Source organism: Pristis pectinata, chromosome 27, assembly GCF_009764475.1.
Source record: "Pristis pectinata isolate sPriPec2 chromosome 27, sPriPec2.1.pri, whole genome shotgun sequence".
Taxonomy (NCBI): Eukaryota; Metazoa; Chordata; class Chondrichthyes; order Rhinopristiformes; family Pristidae; genus Pristis; species Pristis pectinata.
Genome location: NC_067431.1, coordinates 2143033 through 2159788, shown reverse-complemented (window position 1 = coordinate 2159788; position 16756 = coordinate 2143033). Strand labels below are relative to the sequence as shown.

At 45.3% G+C, this 16756-nt stretch overlaps 1 protein-coding gene across 8 annotated transcripts in view; it reads right to left on the bottom strand.

Moving 5' to 3' along the window:
• arhgap32b (Rho GTPase activating protein 32b) overlaps positions 1–16756 on the bottom strand; it is a 389535-nt gene that overhangs the window by 17074 nt on the left and 355705 nt on the right. For 5 of the 8 annotated variants that reach the window (XM_052039785.1, XM_052039786.1, XM_052039790.1 and 2 more), the window contains 4 exons: positions 7814–8036; positions 6769–6959; positions 6393–6464; positions 263–1372 (listed from right to left, as the gene is read on the bottom strand). In XM_052039785.1, coding sequence (XP_051895745.1) covers positions 263–1372; positions 6393–6464; positions 6769–6959; positions 7814–8036 — 1596 coding nt within the window. The remainder of the gene's footprint in view (positions 1–262; positions 1373–6392; positions 6465–6768; positions 6960–7813; positions 8037–16756) is intronic. The other 3 variants (XM_052039788.1, XM_052039787.1, XM_052039789.1) reach the window with 3 other exon arrangements.

Here is a 16756-nt window from a genome sequence, read left to right as displayed (position 1 = left end):
TTGTCCACCATGACAATTATAGCATCGAAGAGAAAGTATTGATTAAAACAAAGTATCAGAGTTTGTCTTTCTATATTTTTGGAAACTGTTACCGCTTTAGGTCTCCAAGAGCAAGTACCAACTAGTCCAGTCCATATGCACAACGTGAGACCTTGCACCAGGACTGCTATGTACTAGGACTATGTACAGACACCTGAAATGTAGCATTCTCTCCTTGTGTCTCCCAATAAAGGTTGACCGAATGTCTTCACTCAACACCTACCGTGTGACTGGGTAGATGGTGTGGCCTTGTTCTGATTGGTCAGTTCATGCCATTCTGAACTTGGTCCTTTTGCGTCCATTTGTGAATGGGCTGATGATGCAGCCTTGCTTTGATTGATGGATTCATGCCAATCCGAAGTTTGCCCTTTTGTCCCTGTTTGTGAATGATTTAATGGTTTAGTTTTGTTTTGATTGGTCAGTTCATGCTGGTCTGCACTTTGCCATTTTGCTCCTGCTTGGAAGTGGGTAGAAGGTGCAGGCTTGTGTTGACAGGTCAGATCATGCCAGTCTGGACTTGGCCCTTTAGCCTCTGAACCTGCTCCAGCAGCAGAAAGCTTGCTGTGGATCTCCTGACGGCATCCCTCAGGTAGCTGCACATCACTGGTCTTCAGCAGCATTGACATCATCTGCGGAGGGGACTTGCTGACACTGTTACTGCCTGCAAGGCTGGTGGGAGGTGGAGATGAAGCCAGTGAAACAGCAGCCATGTTGCCAATCATTTCAGATACACGTGTTGGTACAGAGATTGTGATCGGTTCAGAAATAGTCAACATAGGAGACTTGGGTGACTTGCGTCCAATTTTTGGGGAGAAGGCATGAACAACCTTTTCTGCGAAAGAGGATGGTTTAGTCAGTTTCTCATCAGTGGGGCTCAGGTCTGGTGAGAAGAATGGGCTCAGTACTTTATCCGGGGAGTGAGAGGCTGGTTCGGAACTAGTAGCACTACCAGGGGTCAGACACATACTGCCAAATTCTGACTCTCTTGCGCTACCGTTCAACTTGTCTTTGCCAGTGGGGGAGGAGTCCACCTGAGATGTGCTGTTGTCTAGCTCTAATAGTTCTGCCCGTGGAGGACTACATTGAAAGGACATCGGGTCAAAATCCAACCCTGCTGCCCCCATATCTGGTGGGCTCAGTTCTACTTCCTCCATTCTAGAAGACACCAGTGCAGGCACTTGGAGAATGGCATCCTCTCCTTCGCTCTCATCATTGGGAAGGTTGTCATAAGAATTGCAGTGGTTGAGGCTGGGAAGGCCACCGACGTTGAAGGAAACAGACAGGGCATCACTGCTGGACCGAGGCCTTCTAGGTCTGTACATCTTGGATTCTCCTAAGGAGGAACAAGCAGCACATTAATCACCACAGGTAATTGATTTGTGACAATGAAATTAGTTCCAATGTAAATCCAATGCCTATATATTTTTCTGAATCATGTGACATAACACGTGTAACCTTCTGCCAACACATCAGTGTGTGGTGCACAACATATCGTCCTCGGCACCCCTGACCCCGCAATCCTCACTTTCGTCCCACTCACCGTTCGGTAGATGCCCCCGATCACAGGCCTACCCCACACCTGGAAATCCCCAGGACAGCCCTATCTCCCCCTGCCTCGTGGGGGAAGGCTGCAGGGACCAGGAGGAGCACTACAGAGGCTGGAGCTGAACACTAACGTGGCATCTGACTCTCCCTGCAGTCTGCTCAGTCTCCAGTGCCCACCAATACTGGGCCTGGGTCCCTCCGGAGATCTCTCTCCCACTGGAAGCCAAACCAGAGATCCAACTGGGCTCAGGCCCAGAGATGAGCTACCCGGGGGCCGCACTGGGCTTGGGGCAACACACTGGCCTGAATCCAGATCCATGTCCAGCCAGGTACGGTATACTGGTGGGCATAGGTCTGTTGCTGTACAACAATGGGATACAGTACCACTGAGCACAGGTCAGAGATGGTGGACATGTATAGATAGGGGGGCAGTGAGGGAGGGATGGTACCAGTGGGAGAGGGGAGATGCGACCAGGGGGCAGTGAGGGAGCCTTGAGTCACCCAGTGAGTGGGCAGGAAGTAGAGCAGTGAGTGACGTAGTGAAGGAGCTGGGAGTGACACAGCAAGGGCTATGGGGTCTGTGCCTGTAACCGTGATGTAGTGTAGTGTAGATGGTGTGGACATGGCGAGCCGATGGCCCGGCTCTGCGCTGTACAACTATGACTAAAATTAACAACATCTGGTTATATGGTTAAAACAAAACATGCTCCTCACAAGTGGCCCTCGGGAATGGCTTGGATTGTAAATCCACATCACCCCACTGCTTCAGAATGTTACACAGATTCTGTTTGCTGAGGACAAGTCACCTCTCCTCAGGGTGACTGGAAATGCGGAAGGTTGGGTGTCTCCCCTACAAGGAGGTGGGCACAGACCGACTGTACTGTTAGCCCCACTCACCCCTGAACAAATTCATGCATACAATCAGTAAAAGTTAGTTACAGAAAATAATTTAAAAATCCACGAGGCTAGAACATGATATGACAAGTTGAATTCTCGCCAGACATTCAAGGTACTGATGAACGTTATTCAACCTGAAACAGAAGCTGTATTTCTCTTTCCATAGACGTGCCTGACCTGCTGAGCACTTCCAGCGTTTACTGGTTTTATTTAAAGTAGTCATTTGGGCTCTAGGCAACACATATACTGATATTGGAGAGGTACAGCCGAGGTTCACCAGCTTGACACCAGGGCTAACTGGGTTCAATTATGAAGAGCGGTTTCTTGGACAAAGTTGTACTTCCTTGAGTTTAGAAAACTAAGGATTCTATTTCCTCTTTCGGAGGAGTCCAGCACAAGGGCATATGATCTTAAATCAGAGTTTGACCATTCAGGGGAGAGGCCAGGAAGGATTGTTCACACTAGGCCAATGGAAATGGCAGCAGCTTGCAGCATTAAGCATGAAGGTCAGAGGTGAATGGAAAATTTAAAATGATAACTTTTTGTTAGGCATGGATATACAGTTACTGAACTAATCTAGGTAACTAGAACAAGAAATAGGTCAGCCATAATTTATTCAAATGACAGGCTGGTGCCATTGAGTGGCTTCCTTCTGTCCCTACGTTCCAGTGACATCAACTGAGATTGCGTCGATCATACAGTGAGCACAACTCACCTTTGTTCAATGACCATCACCATACAACCACGTCAACATCTGGTGGCAAATTTAGATCCTAAATATTCTTTTCATGCCTTTTTAACCGCAATCATTTTAACTCCATTAAGCAAAACCAGACTCCTTTTTACTAAAACATACAAGATATTTTGAGATACTTTGATCTGAAATCCTTTAACCATTTTGCTGAGACACCATAATAATGATAAGATTCTTTATTAGTCACATGCATTTCACTGTGTGTTTCAACGTACATCTTCTTGCGTAGTGTGTTCTGGGGGCAGCCCACAAGTGTCGCCATGCTTCTGGAGTCAACATACCATGCCCACAACTTCCTAACCCATACGTCTTTGGAATGTGGGGGGAAACCAGAGCACCCGGAGGAAACCCACGCAGACATGGGGAGAATGTACAAACTTCTTACAGACAGTGGCCGGAATTGAACCCAGGTCGCTGGCGCTGTAATAGCGTTACGCTAACTGCTACACTACCGTGCCTGTCCTTTATCTGCTCCTTTAACCAGTTGTCATAAGCAGCAGCTGAGCTTGTATTGCACATATCAAGGGAACGGGAAGCATTTAAATAACTCTCAAGACTGCTTTAACTGCAGTTTAAGAAAAGGTAAAACTTATCTGAAAGCTAAATCTGTCCCATTGGGTGCTGATCAACAGCAACAAAGCATTGGTCCAAAATCAATAATGAATATCTCACTGAGGAAATGTAAAACAATTGCCAAAATAATAATATAGAGGAAAACCTTAGTCACTCCACGTCAGCTCACAGAATCATAGAACCATTGTACGACAGAGGAAGCCAGCTTCCTGTACTGCAGTCCCACCAGACCCATGCCTTGCTCTTTCCCTGCAAATTATTCTCATTCAACAGCCTCTCCAATTTTCATCTGGAAGTCCTGACTGACTGTTTCCACCAGCTTTACAGGCAGCAAATTGCAGACAAAAACTACTCTCTGTAAAACTGCCTTTCCTCACACCCCTTCATCTTCTGCCCTACGTTTTAAACCCATACTCCTGGTCTGTGAGCCATACACTGATGAGAAGAACTTCTCTCCATTTACCCCATCTAAACCAGCCACGATCTGAACTTACTCATTATGACACAGGAGGCCATTCAGTCTATCACGTCCGTGCCTGCACCCAGCACAGCAATCCTATTAGCCTCATTCCCCCTCTCCTTACTTACATGCTCCCTGTAACATATTCATTCTCACGTACTCACATAGAGTACTAAAGCAAGGAATCATGACAAATCTTAATAAAACACTGACAATCGTATCCAGTTCTTGGTGCAACACTCCAGGAAAGATGTGAAGGCTTTAGAGAGGAGTGGAAGAGGTGAAAAGAGGTGATAAATGTTAGTGATGTAACAGATAGAAGTTTTTCTCCCTGCAACGATGATTAAGAGGTATTTAAAATAATGGGGGGTGGGGGTGGGGGGTAGTATTGACAAAAGAGGCAGAGAGCAACTGCTTCCATTGCCAGAATGGTCAAAAGCCAGAGACCATAGACTGCAGGCAAGAGAACCAAAAATTACATAAAAAGAACTTTTCTATGTGGCATGTGGTTACAACCTGGAAGGCACTGCTGGGGAGAAGTGGTGGCTCATTCACACAGAGCTGGATCAGGACCTGCAAGGATAAGGCTTGCCCTGCTGGGGACAGTTGGATTGCTGTTGCAGAAAACCAGCACAGAGTTGATGGGCCAAATGTAACATTCCTGATTCTGTAAAACACTCTCAATATGCCTGCAACATTCAGACATTTACGGACACATACTCTCAGGTTTAACCAATCCTACATACCCATTAGAACTATGCCACTTAACCCATTATGGAAACAGGAGGTGCTGAAAATATTCAGCAGGTCAGACAGAATACATTGGAGAGAGAAATAATGTTTCATGTCAATAACCCTTCTACTTCTCTCTCCCCAGAATGCCGCCCAACCTGCTGAGTATTTTTAGCAATTTCAGTTTTTATTTCAGATTTTCAGTTTTTTGATTTTCCATTAAATTAAATTATATCTCACTGTTCTTTCTGTCAACCGTGTCATTTAACACTCTTCTATATTATATCATATATCACTGTTCTACCAGACTCTTCCTCCTGTAGTCCACCCTCCTTGCTGTTTCTACACTTTTAAGCTACACATCAGGAAAGCAGCAGTTCTGGCTCTGACCCCTGGGGCACGCCTCTGTCCATCATTCTGGCACTGACCCCTGGGGCACACCTCTGTCCATCATTCTGCAGCACGGAAAAACAAGTAGTTACTATTCGCCTCTGCTTTCTGCCTCTATTTCCTGATCAGCTTGTATCAATCATCTAATTACATTGATCTTTATCTTCTAAACAGCCTCCTTTGTGGGACTTCAATTCCTTGCAAAAACCCCAGGGTTCCTGCTGACTCCCAGGGCAACAATCCCAGTAGTCCCATCCCCTTCTTCTCATTTCTCTATACCCCTGCAACCTATTCTCTCCCACACATGCCCATCAACTACCCCTTGATTAAGCTACAGCAAGGGAATAATTTACAGTGGCCAATTAACCTTCAACATCAATTTGGGACATGGGATGAACTGGATGATCTGGAGGAGACAGAGCTGGTCACGGGGGAACGTGCAAACTCCACCTAAGGTCGGGATTGAACCTGGATACCCGCAGCTGTGAGGCAGCAGCACTAATTGCTGCGCCATTGTGCAGTCCAAATTTATGCATTCCCTTCATCAACCTTTTCTGTCGCCTCATTGAAAAAACAAACAGGTTAGAGGAACACGAGTTGCCTTCAACCGATCCACACCAGATCTACTTTATCAGGTCACAATTTTCCAAGTGCCTCAGTGTTTAGACTTGACTGGCTGGCCTGTCCTCCAGACTTCGACTGCTTAATCTCCAGTGGTCTGGCATCCACTCTCACCCTCCCCTACCCTCTTTGCAAATTAAAACTAACTTGATCTTCTGTTTTTCCAGTTCTTTGGCCTGAAACTTTAGCTGCTTCTCTTTCCCACAGATGCTGTCTGACCTGCTGAGTGTTGACAGCACCTTTGTAATGCATAAACTGTTATATATCAAAAATATACTGCACTCATTCAAACACCCTACCACATTGAAAGACTGGAACTTGCAGCAATCATACTGCAACACGTGATAAAACATACAAACTAGTTGTACACTTTGTACATACCTTCCACATTGTGCAGAGATGAAAGAGACTCTTCACTTTTTGCAGAACGAAGTGTTCCTGAATCACCTTTTGCTGATAAAACAACAAAATCACAAATGAACAGGGTGAAATCAGACAGTCACAAATAGCTACCGAGTCTACATCTTTAAACCTCCTACAGAAAGGATCGGATTACACCTTCTCTGCTTCAGTTTCCCATTGATTCATATAGTGTTGAAGCTTTTAAAATAATAACAGCTTTGACCTTCACATTACTTGCCAACCAACACTTAGTGCTTTTTTGTCTGCAACAAATGGTCACTTGCTCGAGGCAGGAGATCAGACTCTTATCAAGAATTAAAGGTGGGAAGGTGCTATTACCCCCATCATCACCCACCTGCCAAAACCATGGATTTCATTTCTGTTGGCTCACTGGGGTTACGGTGCAGCTTCCGTTTGACGACAGAGGAGGATTTGCCAAGGTTGAAGAAAGAGCGCCAAGTGCCAACAGGTGACTTCTTAGATTTGTTGGTTGTCCTCTTCCTGGATAACGATGGTAAAGGAGTCTGTGTTAAATATTTGGCCACTCTGTATTTGAAACAGGCATGCAGGTTGAGTGATAATAACATGCATTGCTATACAAGCAGCAAAAAATTGCAGACGATGGAAAACTAAAATAACAAGTTCATTAATGCCCAGCAGGTCAGTGAGCACCTATGGAAATAGACACAGAGTTTATGTTTAGGATTGACGACCTTTGGGAGGCATGGTGGTGCAGCAGTTGGTGCTGCTGCCTCAGAGCTCCAGGGACCCAGGTTTGATCCTTCCCTTGGATACTGCCTATGTGAACTTTACATGTTCTCTTATGACTCTGTGGGTTTCCCCGGGTGCTCCAGTTTCTCCCACATCCCAACAATGTGCTAGTGGTTAACTGACTGCTGTATTTTGCCCCTTAGTGTAGGCAAGTAGCAAAAACATCAAAGGAGAGTTGATGGGCTTGTGAGAGACTACGCTGTCAGGAAATAAGCAAATGAGACTGATGGGACTGCTCTGCTGGGAGTATCCATGGATTTAATGGGCCAAATGGCCTCCTTCTGTGTCATAATAAGTAAATCAGACCTTTCTGAAGAAAGGCATTGACCTGAAATGGTGGCTCTTTTTCTCATATCACATCCTGGCCTGCTGAGTACTTCCAGCAAAGGGAGGGGGGTAGGGAGGAGGGGGAGAAGAGAGGGGGGTAGGGAGGAGGGGGAGAAGGGAGGGGGGTAGGGAGGAGGGGGAGAAGGGAGGGGGGTAGGGAGGAGGGGGAGAAGGGACAAGCGAGAGGGAGAGAGCAACCAGAAATGATTCCAGAGGAGTGTTTCCATTGCAGATTGATGACATGTACATTTCTAAACTACTTTGGCAATGAAAACATTTCACAAAGTGATGGTCCTATTTACCTGTCAATTGGGAAGTCAATGACTGTGTGGAACCGCCCCTGTAATGCTGCAGGCCCATCTCCGACTTCGATATACTTGCTGTCTGAAGTGAGAGGAGAGCTGATTTGGACCTGTGTTCGAGCCTGGGCCTCTTCCAGGGTCAGCAATTTGGTGGAAGGGGATGACACTAGCAAGGACTTGGGCCGAGACAAAGATGCATGTCCTGCAGAGCAAATTACAGGAACTGAAAATGAAAAGAGCAAATTACCAGGAACAGGCATCTTCTACACAGCAACATGGCAACAGACAGCTTGCATGGGACTTGCTAAAAGTTATATTTCAGTGATTTTAAAAAACTGTATTAATCAACTGATTTAAAGATATGAGGTATTTTCGTGATTTTTATTAATGACTTGGATGAGGGGGTAGAAGGGTGGGTTGGCAAGTTTGCAGATGACACAAAGGTTGGTGGTGTCGTGGATAGTGCAGAGGATTGTCGAAGATTGCAGAGGGACATCGATAGGATGCAGAGTTGGGCTGAGAAGTGGCAGATGGAGTTCAATCTGGAGAAGTGTGAGGTGGTACACTTTTGGAAGGACAAACTCCAAGGCAGAGTACAAAGTTAATAGCAGGATTCTTGGTAGTGTGGAGGAGCGGGGGTCCATATCTACAGATCCCTGGAAGTTGCCTCACAGATGGATAGGGTAGTTAAGAAAGCTTATGGGATGTTAGCATTCATAAGTCGTGGGATCGAGTTTAAGAGCCCCGAGGCAATGGTGCAGCTCTATAAAACTCTGGTTAGACCACACTTAGAGTACTGAGTCCAGTTCTGGTCGCCTCATTATAGGAAGGAGGTGGAAGCGTTGGAAAGGGTGCAGAGGAGATTTACCAGGATGCTGCCTGGTTTAGAGAGTGTGCATTATGAGGAGAGACTAAGGGAGCTAGGGCTTTACTCTTTGGAGAGAAGAAGGATGAGAGGAAACGTGATAGAGGTGTATAAAATATTAAGAGGAATAGATAGAGTAGACAGCCAGCACCTCTTTCCCAGGGCACCAATGCTCAAATCAAGAGGGCATGGCTTTAAAGTAAATGGGTGGGAAGTTCGAGGGAGATATCGGAGGGAGGTTTTTTACCCAGAGAGTGGTTGGGGCATGGAATGCACTGCCTGGGGCGGTGGTGAAGGCAGGTACATTGGTCAAATTCAAGAGATTACTAGATAAGCATATGGAGGAATTTAAAATAGAGGGATATGTGGGAGGAAGGGGTTAGATAGTCTTAGGCAAGGTTTAGAGGTCGGCACAACATTGTGGGCCGAAGGGCCTGTATTGTGCTGTATTGTTCTATGTTCATAAACAATTTTGGATTGTCCAGAACCAGCCTCTAGATACAGACACATTAAGTGTGCAGCACAGATTCCTTAGCCTAAAGATCATATAATCACAGCACGCCACTAAACAGCCTCTCAGCCCCAGAAACTCCTGTCTACATCAATGGTGCTGAGGTCAAGAGGGTTGAGAGCTTCAAGTTCCTAGGAGTGAACATTACCAATAGCCTGCCCACATGGATGCCACAGCCCAACTGCTCTGCCCAGGACCACAAGAAACTGCAGAGAGTTGTGGACATAGCTCAGCGCATCGTGGAAACCAGCCTCCCCTCCACGGACTCTGTCTACATTTCTCACTACCTCAGTAAAGCAGCCAACGTAATCGAAGACCCCACCCACCCCAGACATTCTCTCTTCTCCACCCTCCAATTGGGCAGAAGATACAAAAGCCTGAAAGCCCGTATCACCAGGCTCAAGGACAGCTTCTATCCTGTTGTCATAAGACTATTGAACTGTCCCCTAGTACGATAAGATGGACTCTTGACCTCACAGTCTACCTCGTTATGACCTTGCACCTTATTGTCAACCTGCACTGCACTTTCTCTGTAGCTGTGACACTTTACTCTGCATTCTGTTATTGTTTTGCCTTGTACTACCTCAATGCACTGTGTAATGAAACGACCCGTATGGACGGTATGTAAGACAAATTTTTCACTGTACCTTGGTACATGTGACAATAATAAGCTAATTTATCAAAGTCTGGGAAATCCTTTCCCACCCCTCAATGTTTCCATGCGGATAAGGCTTTAAATAGACAGGGATGGGAAAAAGATGGTGGCTTAGTGCAGCAATATGAGTAAAATGTAATGAGCAAGGGACAGAGGCTATAATGCCTAGAATGCAACAACAAATAGAGTCAAAATAGGAGAAGATGACAACATAACAAAATTAAGTGTTCTTCATCCGAATACACAAAACATTTGTAACAAGAGAGATTAACTGCAAGCACGAAGTGTGTTAAATGGGGTTTTATCTTCCAGTTAACACTGAGAATTGATTGCACAATGACCAAGGTTAAGAACAGGGCCTTGACCAGAAAGAAGAGTGAAAGAGAGAAGGGCGGGAGGTGTAAGGGGAAAAGGATGCCTCCTATAATGAAGGACGATATTAGGACAAAAAGGAAAAAGGAATTTAGCCCAGAAATCAACAAATAGAATCAGGTGGATGAAGCTGAGGTATAACAAGAGGCAGAAAATGCTGGTGGGAGTACCTGCGGGCTCCCTAACTGTGGTTCTTCTATTGGACAGGCCATCAACCAACAAGTAAAGGGCCTTGTAACTCATGATACAGTTACAAATTTTGTTTTTCATCTGAACTTGGGTAATATAATTGGGAAAGGTATTCTGAAGGAAGAATTCATGAAATGGATACAAGATCATTTCCCTGAACAACACATTGTGCAGCCAGTGTGGGAACATGCTTTATATCAGTCATACACAGTATAATGAAATTTCAAGTAGAGGGCAACAAATGCAAGTCCTAAACTTAATTGAAGATAATTACATTGGCACAGACTGGCTGAAGTAGATTGGGAAATTAACTTAAAAGGCATGATGTTAGAATCTAGAAAGCTTCCAGCAGATTGGAAAACAGTAAACATAACACGTCTAATCCAGAAAGGAGGTACAGAAAAACAACTACTGACCTAATGGTCTCACATCAGCTGTCAGGGAAATGTTGGAATGTGAAATGTTGAACAGAGCACTTACAAGGTGTAACATGATTAGGTTGAGTCAGTGCGCTTATAAGCAAAGGAAATCATGTTCAATAAATATGTTCTTTGAAGATATAATTGCAGTTGTTTGAAGACATAATTGCAGTTACCAGTGGATGTACTGCATTTCAATTTCCAGAAGGCTTTTAATAAGGGGACATATCAAAGGTTATCTTACAAGATCTTGTTACAAATGTTTTGTGCTCATGGTAATGGAAGTATACAACTTTGGGCAAAGGATGGGTTAATGAACAGAAAACAGAGAGTTGGGATAAATGGGTCATTTTCAAGCTGGCTACTTGTAACTAGTGCAGTGCTTTGACTATCCAAAATAGGTGGCAAATAAATTGTGAGAAGGACACGGATAGTAAAGTCATTGCCTGTTGGGAGAAGGATTTAGATGTTAAATGAACGAATAGAAAGGCAGCAGACAAATGTGAGGTTATTCATTTAGGCAGGAAGAATAAAAAAGCAGAGAATTATTTAAACTGTGTGAGACTATTAAATGCTGGTGTTCAGAAGGAATTGAGGTCACCTGAAGTTAACATGCAAGTATGGGAAGTAATTTGGAAAGCAAATGGAGGGTTGACCTTTCCTGCAATAGTGATGGAGTGCTGAATACAATGTAGATCTCCCTATCTGAAGAAGGGCACACCTAATGGAGAGGGGATACAGTAAAACATACACGAGATTAATTCCTGGGATGAAGAGATTACCTTAAAGGGAAGGTTGAGCCTTTACACTTCATAAACAAAATGATGTGGTCTCATCGAAATATGAAAGATTCTGAGGGGCAGTTGCCATGGGGATATTTCCCCTTTTGATAAGAGTCAAGAATATGGGGCCAAGTTTTCAGGATAAGGGGATGAGCTCTGAGGACTGATGAGGAGGGATTTTCTCTCGGTTGTAAATATTTTAAATTCTCCACTCAGGACAGCTGCAGATGCTGGGTTCTAAAATATATTGAGGATTGAGGCAGATTTTTTGAACAAGGTGGTCAAAAAAATGGAGCTGGAACCAAGGATCAAGTCAGCCACAGTGGTGCAGCAAACCTGAGAGGATAATGTAGGCTATTTGTTATGTTCTACCTTTTTCTCCCAGCACCTGACACCCAGAGGGTCCGATCTCTCGGCCCCTCACTCCCAGAGGGTCCGATCTAATAACCTCTTATTCCTGGACAGTCACAGAATCATACAGAACAGAAACAGTCCCATTCAGCCCCCCCATCCATGCCGACCATGAGACCCATCTCCACTAATCCCATTTGCCACAGTAGGCCCATCCCTCTGTGCCTTTCTTATCCCACTACCTGTCCAAATGCCTATTGAACATTGTACTTGTCTCTGCCTCCACCTCCTCTGACAGCTCGATCCAGACACCCACCACCCTCTGTGTGGAAAAACTTACCCCTCAGATCTCCTTTAAATTTCTCCCCTCTCACCCTAAACCTGTGCCCTCTAGTTCTAGACTCCCCAGCCCAGGGAAAAAGACTATCTACCATATCCACACCCCTGATCATTTTAAAAACTTCTACAAGGTCACCCCTCAGCATCCTGAGGATAAGCCCAGCCTATCCAATCTCTCCTTATAACTATGGCCCTCCATTCCAGGCAATGTCCTGGTGAATCTCTTCTCCACTCTGTTACCACCTCATCCTTCTTCAGTGTTGTGACCAGAAGTGTACACAATACTCCAGTCTTTGTCACAAACGCAAATAAAGGAAACTGCACAGAGATCCCTGTGGACTGACACAGGTGCTCCGCAGAGCGAATACCCAGCCTGCATTTGCTGGCTGCGATGTAGAGGCGACCAGTTGTGAACACCAAATGCATTACTTTAGATTCTACGAAGTACAAGTGAACCACTGCTTCATCTGCAAAGACGGCACGGCTGCGTGGATGGTGGGAAGCAAAGAGGTGAAAGGACAGATGTTGCACCTCCTGTGGTTGCAAGGGAAAGTGTCACAGTCACAGGCAGTGGTCAGTGGGGTTGGAAGAACAGAGGAAGCGATCCCTTTGAAGAAGGGAGCTGTAGAGGGCTGGAGCAATACCAGACTGGACGCTGTGGAGGGAAGCTTTCATAAGAAAAGGAGATCTGTGACTACGTGGGAGATAATGGCCTGATGTTCGGTGGTGGGGTCACGGTCCAGAGGGAGGCGTGAGAATGTGTCTGAGAGCCGATGGTCGGCCTCTGCGAGATACAAATCCCTCCTAACATGAATAACAACAATGCCACTCTCGTCAGGAGGTTTGATCGTGACGTCAGGGTTGGTTCTCAGTGAATGGAGTGCTGCAAGGTCAGAGGAGGGCTGCTTAAAGTGAGTGAGGAGAATGGAAAATAATCAAGGTGGTGAACGTCCCGTCTGCAGTTAGTAATGAATAGAGTAGGAGAGGAGTGTGGATAGGATCGGTGGCTGGAGATCAAACCATCGCTGAGAAAGTGGGCAGGAGAGAGAGGCTGGGGGGTGGTGGGAGGCTGTAATGACTGAAGGAAGGAGACCCGTGGGAGGAGGTCAGAGAGCAAGGGGCTGGGGCTGGGGAATGCTGGGTAGTGGGGGAGGAGATTCTGTTCTCTCTTTTCCAAGCTTTTTATTAATTTTCAGATTAATAAACATAACAGAAATGATTATACACGATACACAGGGATCGGGGTTGCGATAATAACAGTTACACAGACACAAAGAGTAAAATATGTAATCTGAACCTCCCAATCTCTCGATAAGTGAGCATGAAAAAGACTTAGAAAGAAATTAAATGAAAAAAAACCCCAAACTAAAAAGAAACAAAACAAATAATAATAATTAAAAAAAACTAACCAAAAGCTGGGCTGTCGTATTTCATCGGTTAAAAGCATTATTATGTCATTAACTCCGCTCCTCTATATTCGAATAGAAAGTTATTGGAAAGGATTCGGAAAGGGTCAACTTACATCATATGAAAATGCTGACAGATTCTGTTAAAGGGTCAAGGATGACTTTGGGTGGGGGGGACAGGAGCAGGGTGGGTGGGTATTTGAGAAGTGAGAAGCAAGACAGTAAAAAGGGCATCTGTGCCGAGTCCACGTGCGAGGGGAGTGAGCACATGCACGAGCGTGAGTGTGCATGTGTTTTTGAGCACCGATCAGCATGTATGCACGAGCGTGTTTGAGCATGCGTGCAAGCACGTGTGTGTATGCGTGAGCGAGCATGTATGTGTGAGCACGTGTGGGAGAGCAGGCGAGGGTAAAAGGCGGATTATCTCAGTGGAAAAAGACTTCAAATGAGTGAATTTCAGAGGGACCGTGGTGTTCATGTGCATGAATCACAAAACAAGTGTAGCAAGGCATTAATAGGGCAAATGACATATTGATCTTAATTCCAAAACAACTGGAGTTTCAATGTAGGGAAGTGTTGTTACAATTATACAGGGTGTGGTAATACTGTGCACAGATTTGGTCCCCTTCCACTAGAAAGGATGCAGCAATGTTGGAGGTAGTCTGAGAGAGATTCACTGGCTAATTCCTGGGATGAGAGGATTGTTTTAATAGGAGAGGCCAGACATGTTGGTTCTGAATTCTTTAGAGGGGTGATCTTATTGAAACACGAAAGATCCTACAGGGGCTCGACAGCGCAGATGTCGAGATGTTTTCACCAGTGGGAGAGTCTCAGATGAGGGGATGAGGAGCTGGTCATTTAAACTGATGTATTTGGAAAATTCTTCTCACAGAGAGGTGAGTCTCTGGAATTCCCTACCTCACAGAGATGTGGAGGCTGCAAGTGAGTGTGTACGAGTGAGTGTGAGGGCCTGCAAGTGTGAGTGTGAAAGTGAGTGAGATTGAGCGTGAGCGTATATGTGAGTATGAGTGTGTGAGTGAGCACGTGAATGCCAGTGTGTGTGGGTGAGTTAGTGTGAGCAAGTGATTGTGAGTATTTGAGAATGTGCTAGTGAGTGTGAATGCATTTGTGCATGTGTGTGTGCATGCTTGTGCGTCTTTATGCGAAAGTGAGATAGAGTATGAGAAAGATTGTGCAATGATAATGAAAGTGAGCTTCGAACAAGTGTGAGAGCAAGTGTGTGCACGTCTGTCTGCATGAGAGTTTGTGGGTGTGCATGTGCATTTGTGCGCATGAAAGTGAGTTAGTGTGCAACTGAGTGAGCGCATGACTGCATGTGTGACTGACTGTGTAGTGTGTGAGTTTGCGTGTGAGTGTGCATGAGTGGGTGCACATTTTGGTGAGTGTGCATGCGAGTGTGTGAAAATGAGATTGTGTGCGAGTGTGTGCAATAGAGCTTAAGTGTGTGTGTGTGTGTGTGTGTGTGTGTGTGTGTGTGTGAGAGAGAGAGTGTGTGTGCATGTCTGTGTGTGTGTGAAAATGTGCTTCTATAAGTATTAAGAAGCCTGTTAATGGGGCTTTCATTTGGAAGTCCTTTGCCAAATGCCCCTCCTGCTTACAGTCATCGAGTCATACAGCATGGAAACAGGGCCTTACACCCAACCCGTCTAGTCCCACCTGCCCACACTTAGCCCTCTGAGCCTCTCCTATCCATGTACTTATCTAGCTGGCTTTTAAACCTTGCTAATGTGCCTGCCTCAACCACTATTTCTGGCAGCTTGTTCCAAATACCCTTTGAGTGAAGAAACTACCCCTGATGTCCTTTTTAAATCTCTTGCCTCTGATCTTAAATCTATGCCCCCTCCCTGGGAAGAAGACCACGTGCTTTTACTCTGTCTATGTCCCTCATGATCTTATACACCTCTCTCAGGTCACCCCTCAATCTGCTACGTTCCAGGGAATAAAGTCCTAGTCTACACAACCCCTCCTTGTAACTCAGGTCCCAAGTCCAAGCAACATCCTGGTAAAACTTTTCTGCACTTTTTGTAAAATACTGAGGATCATCTTCCTAAAAATACACTTTAATCTAAAGACTCTTTATTCCAAATGAGAAGCACCAATCGGTGGCAGTGGCCTGGGTGATGCTGAGGCTGGAAAGCTGAGAATGATCAACACAAACAGAGCAGTCCAGGCCTATGTGCCTGGCTGTGTTTTAGGTTGAAGAATGTGTCAGCTTTAAGTGGGAGCTGTCTTGGTGCAGCCCAGCTTACACAGATACTATAATAACGAGCTGTGGGAGGAACTCAGCGTGTCAGACAGCATCAGTGGAGCTAAATGGACAGTCGACATTTCAAGTCTGGACTGTCACACAAGATGTTGGTGAGGCCACATTTGGAATATTGTGTTCAGTTTTGGTCACCCTGCTGTTGGAAAGATGCTATTAGGCTGGAAAGAGTGCAGAGGAAATATATGTTGCCAGGGCTCGAGGTACTGAGTTACAGAGAAAGGTTGAGCAAGTTAGGACTTCTTTTATTGGAGCATAGGAGAATGAGGGGTGATCTTATAGAGGCGTACAAAATTATGAGGGGCATAGATAAGGTGAATGTGCTCAGTCTTTTTCCCAGGGCTGGGGAAGAACTAGAGGGCATAGATTTAAGGGGAGAGATTTCACAGGAACCTGAGAGGCAACTTTTTCACCCAGAGGGTGGTCAGTATATGGAATGAGCTGTCAGAGGAAGTGGTTGAGGCAGGTACATTAACAGCATTTCAAGGGAACTTGGACAGGTACGTGGATAGGAAAGGTTTAGAGGGATATGGGCCAAACATAGGTAAATGGGATGAGCTGAGATGGGATCTTGGTCGGCATGGACCAGTTGGGGCGAAGGGCCTGTTTCCATACTGTATGACTCCATGGACTTTTGTTGGTCAAAGGTGTATCAAATTCAGATTAAAATTAAACACTAACCTAGCACCGATTATCACTTTCAGAAGAGTTCCAAACTTCTAGCATCCTTTGAATGTAGAAATATTCCTAAACTGCACTTTTGAAAGGCC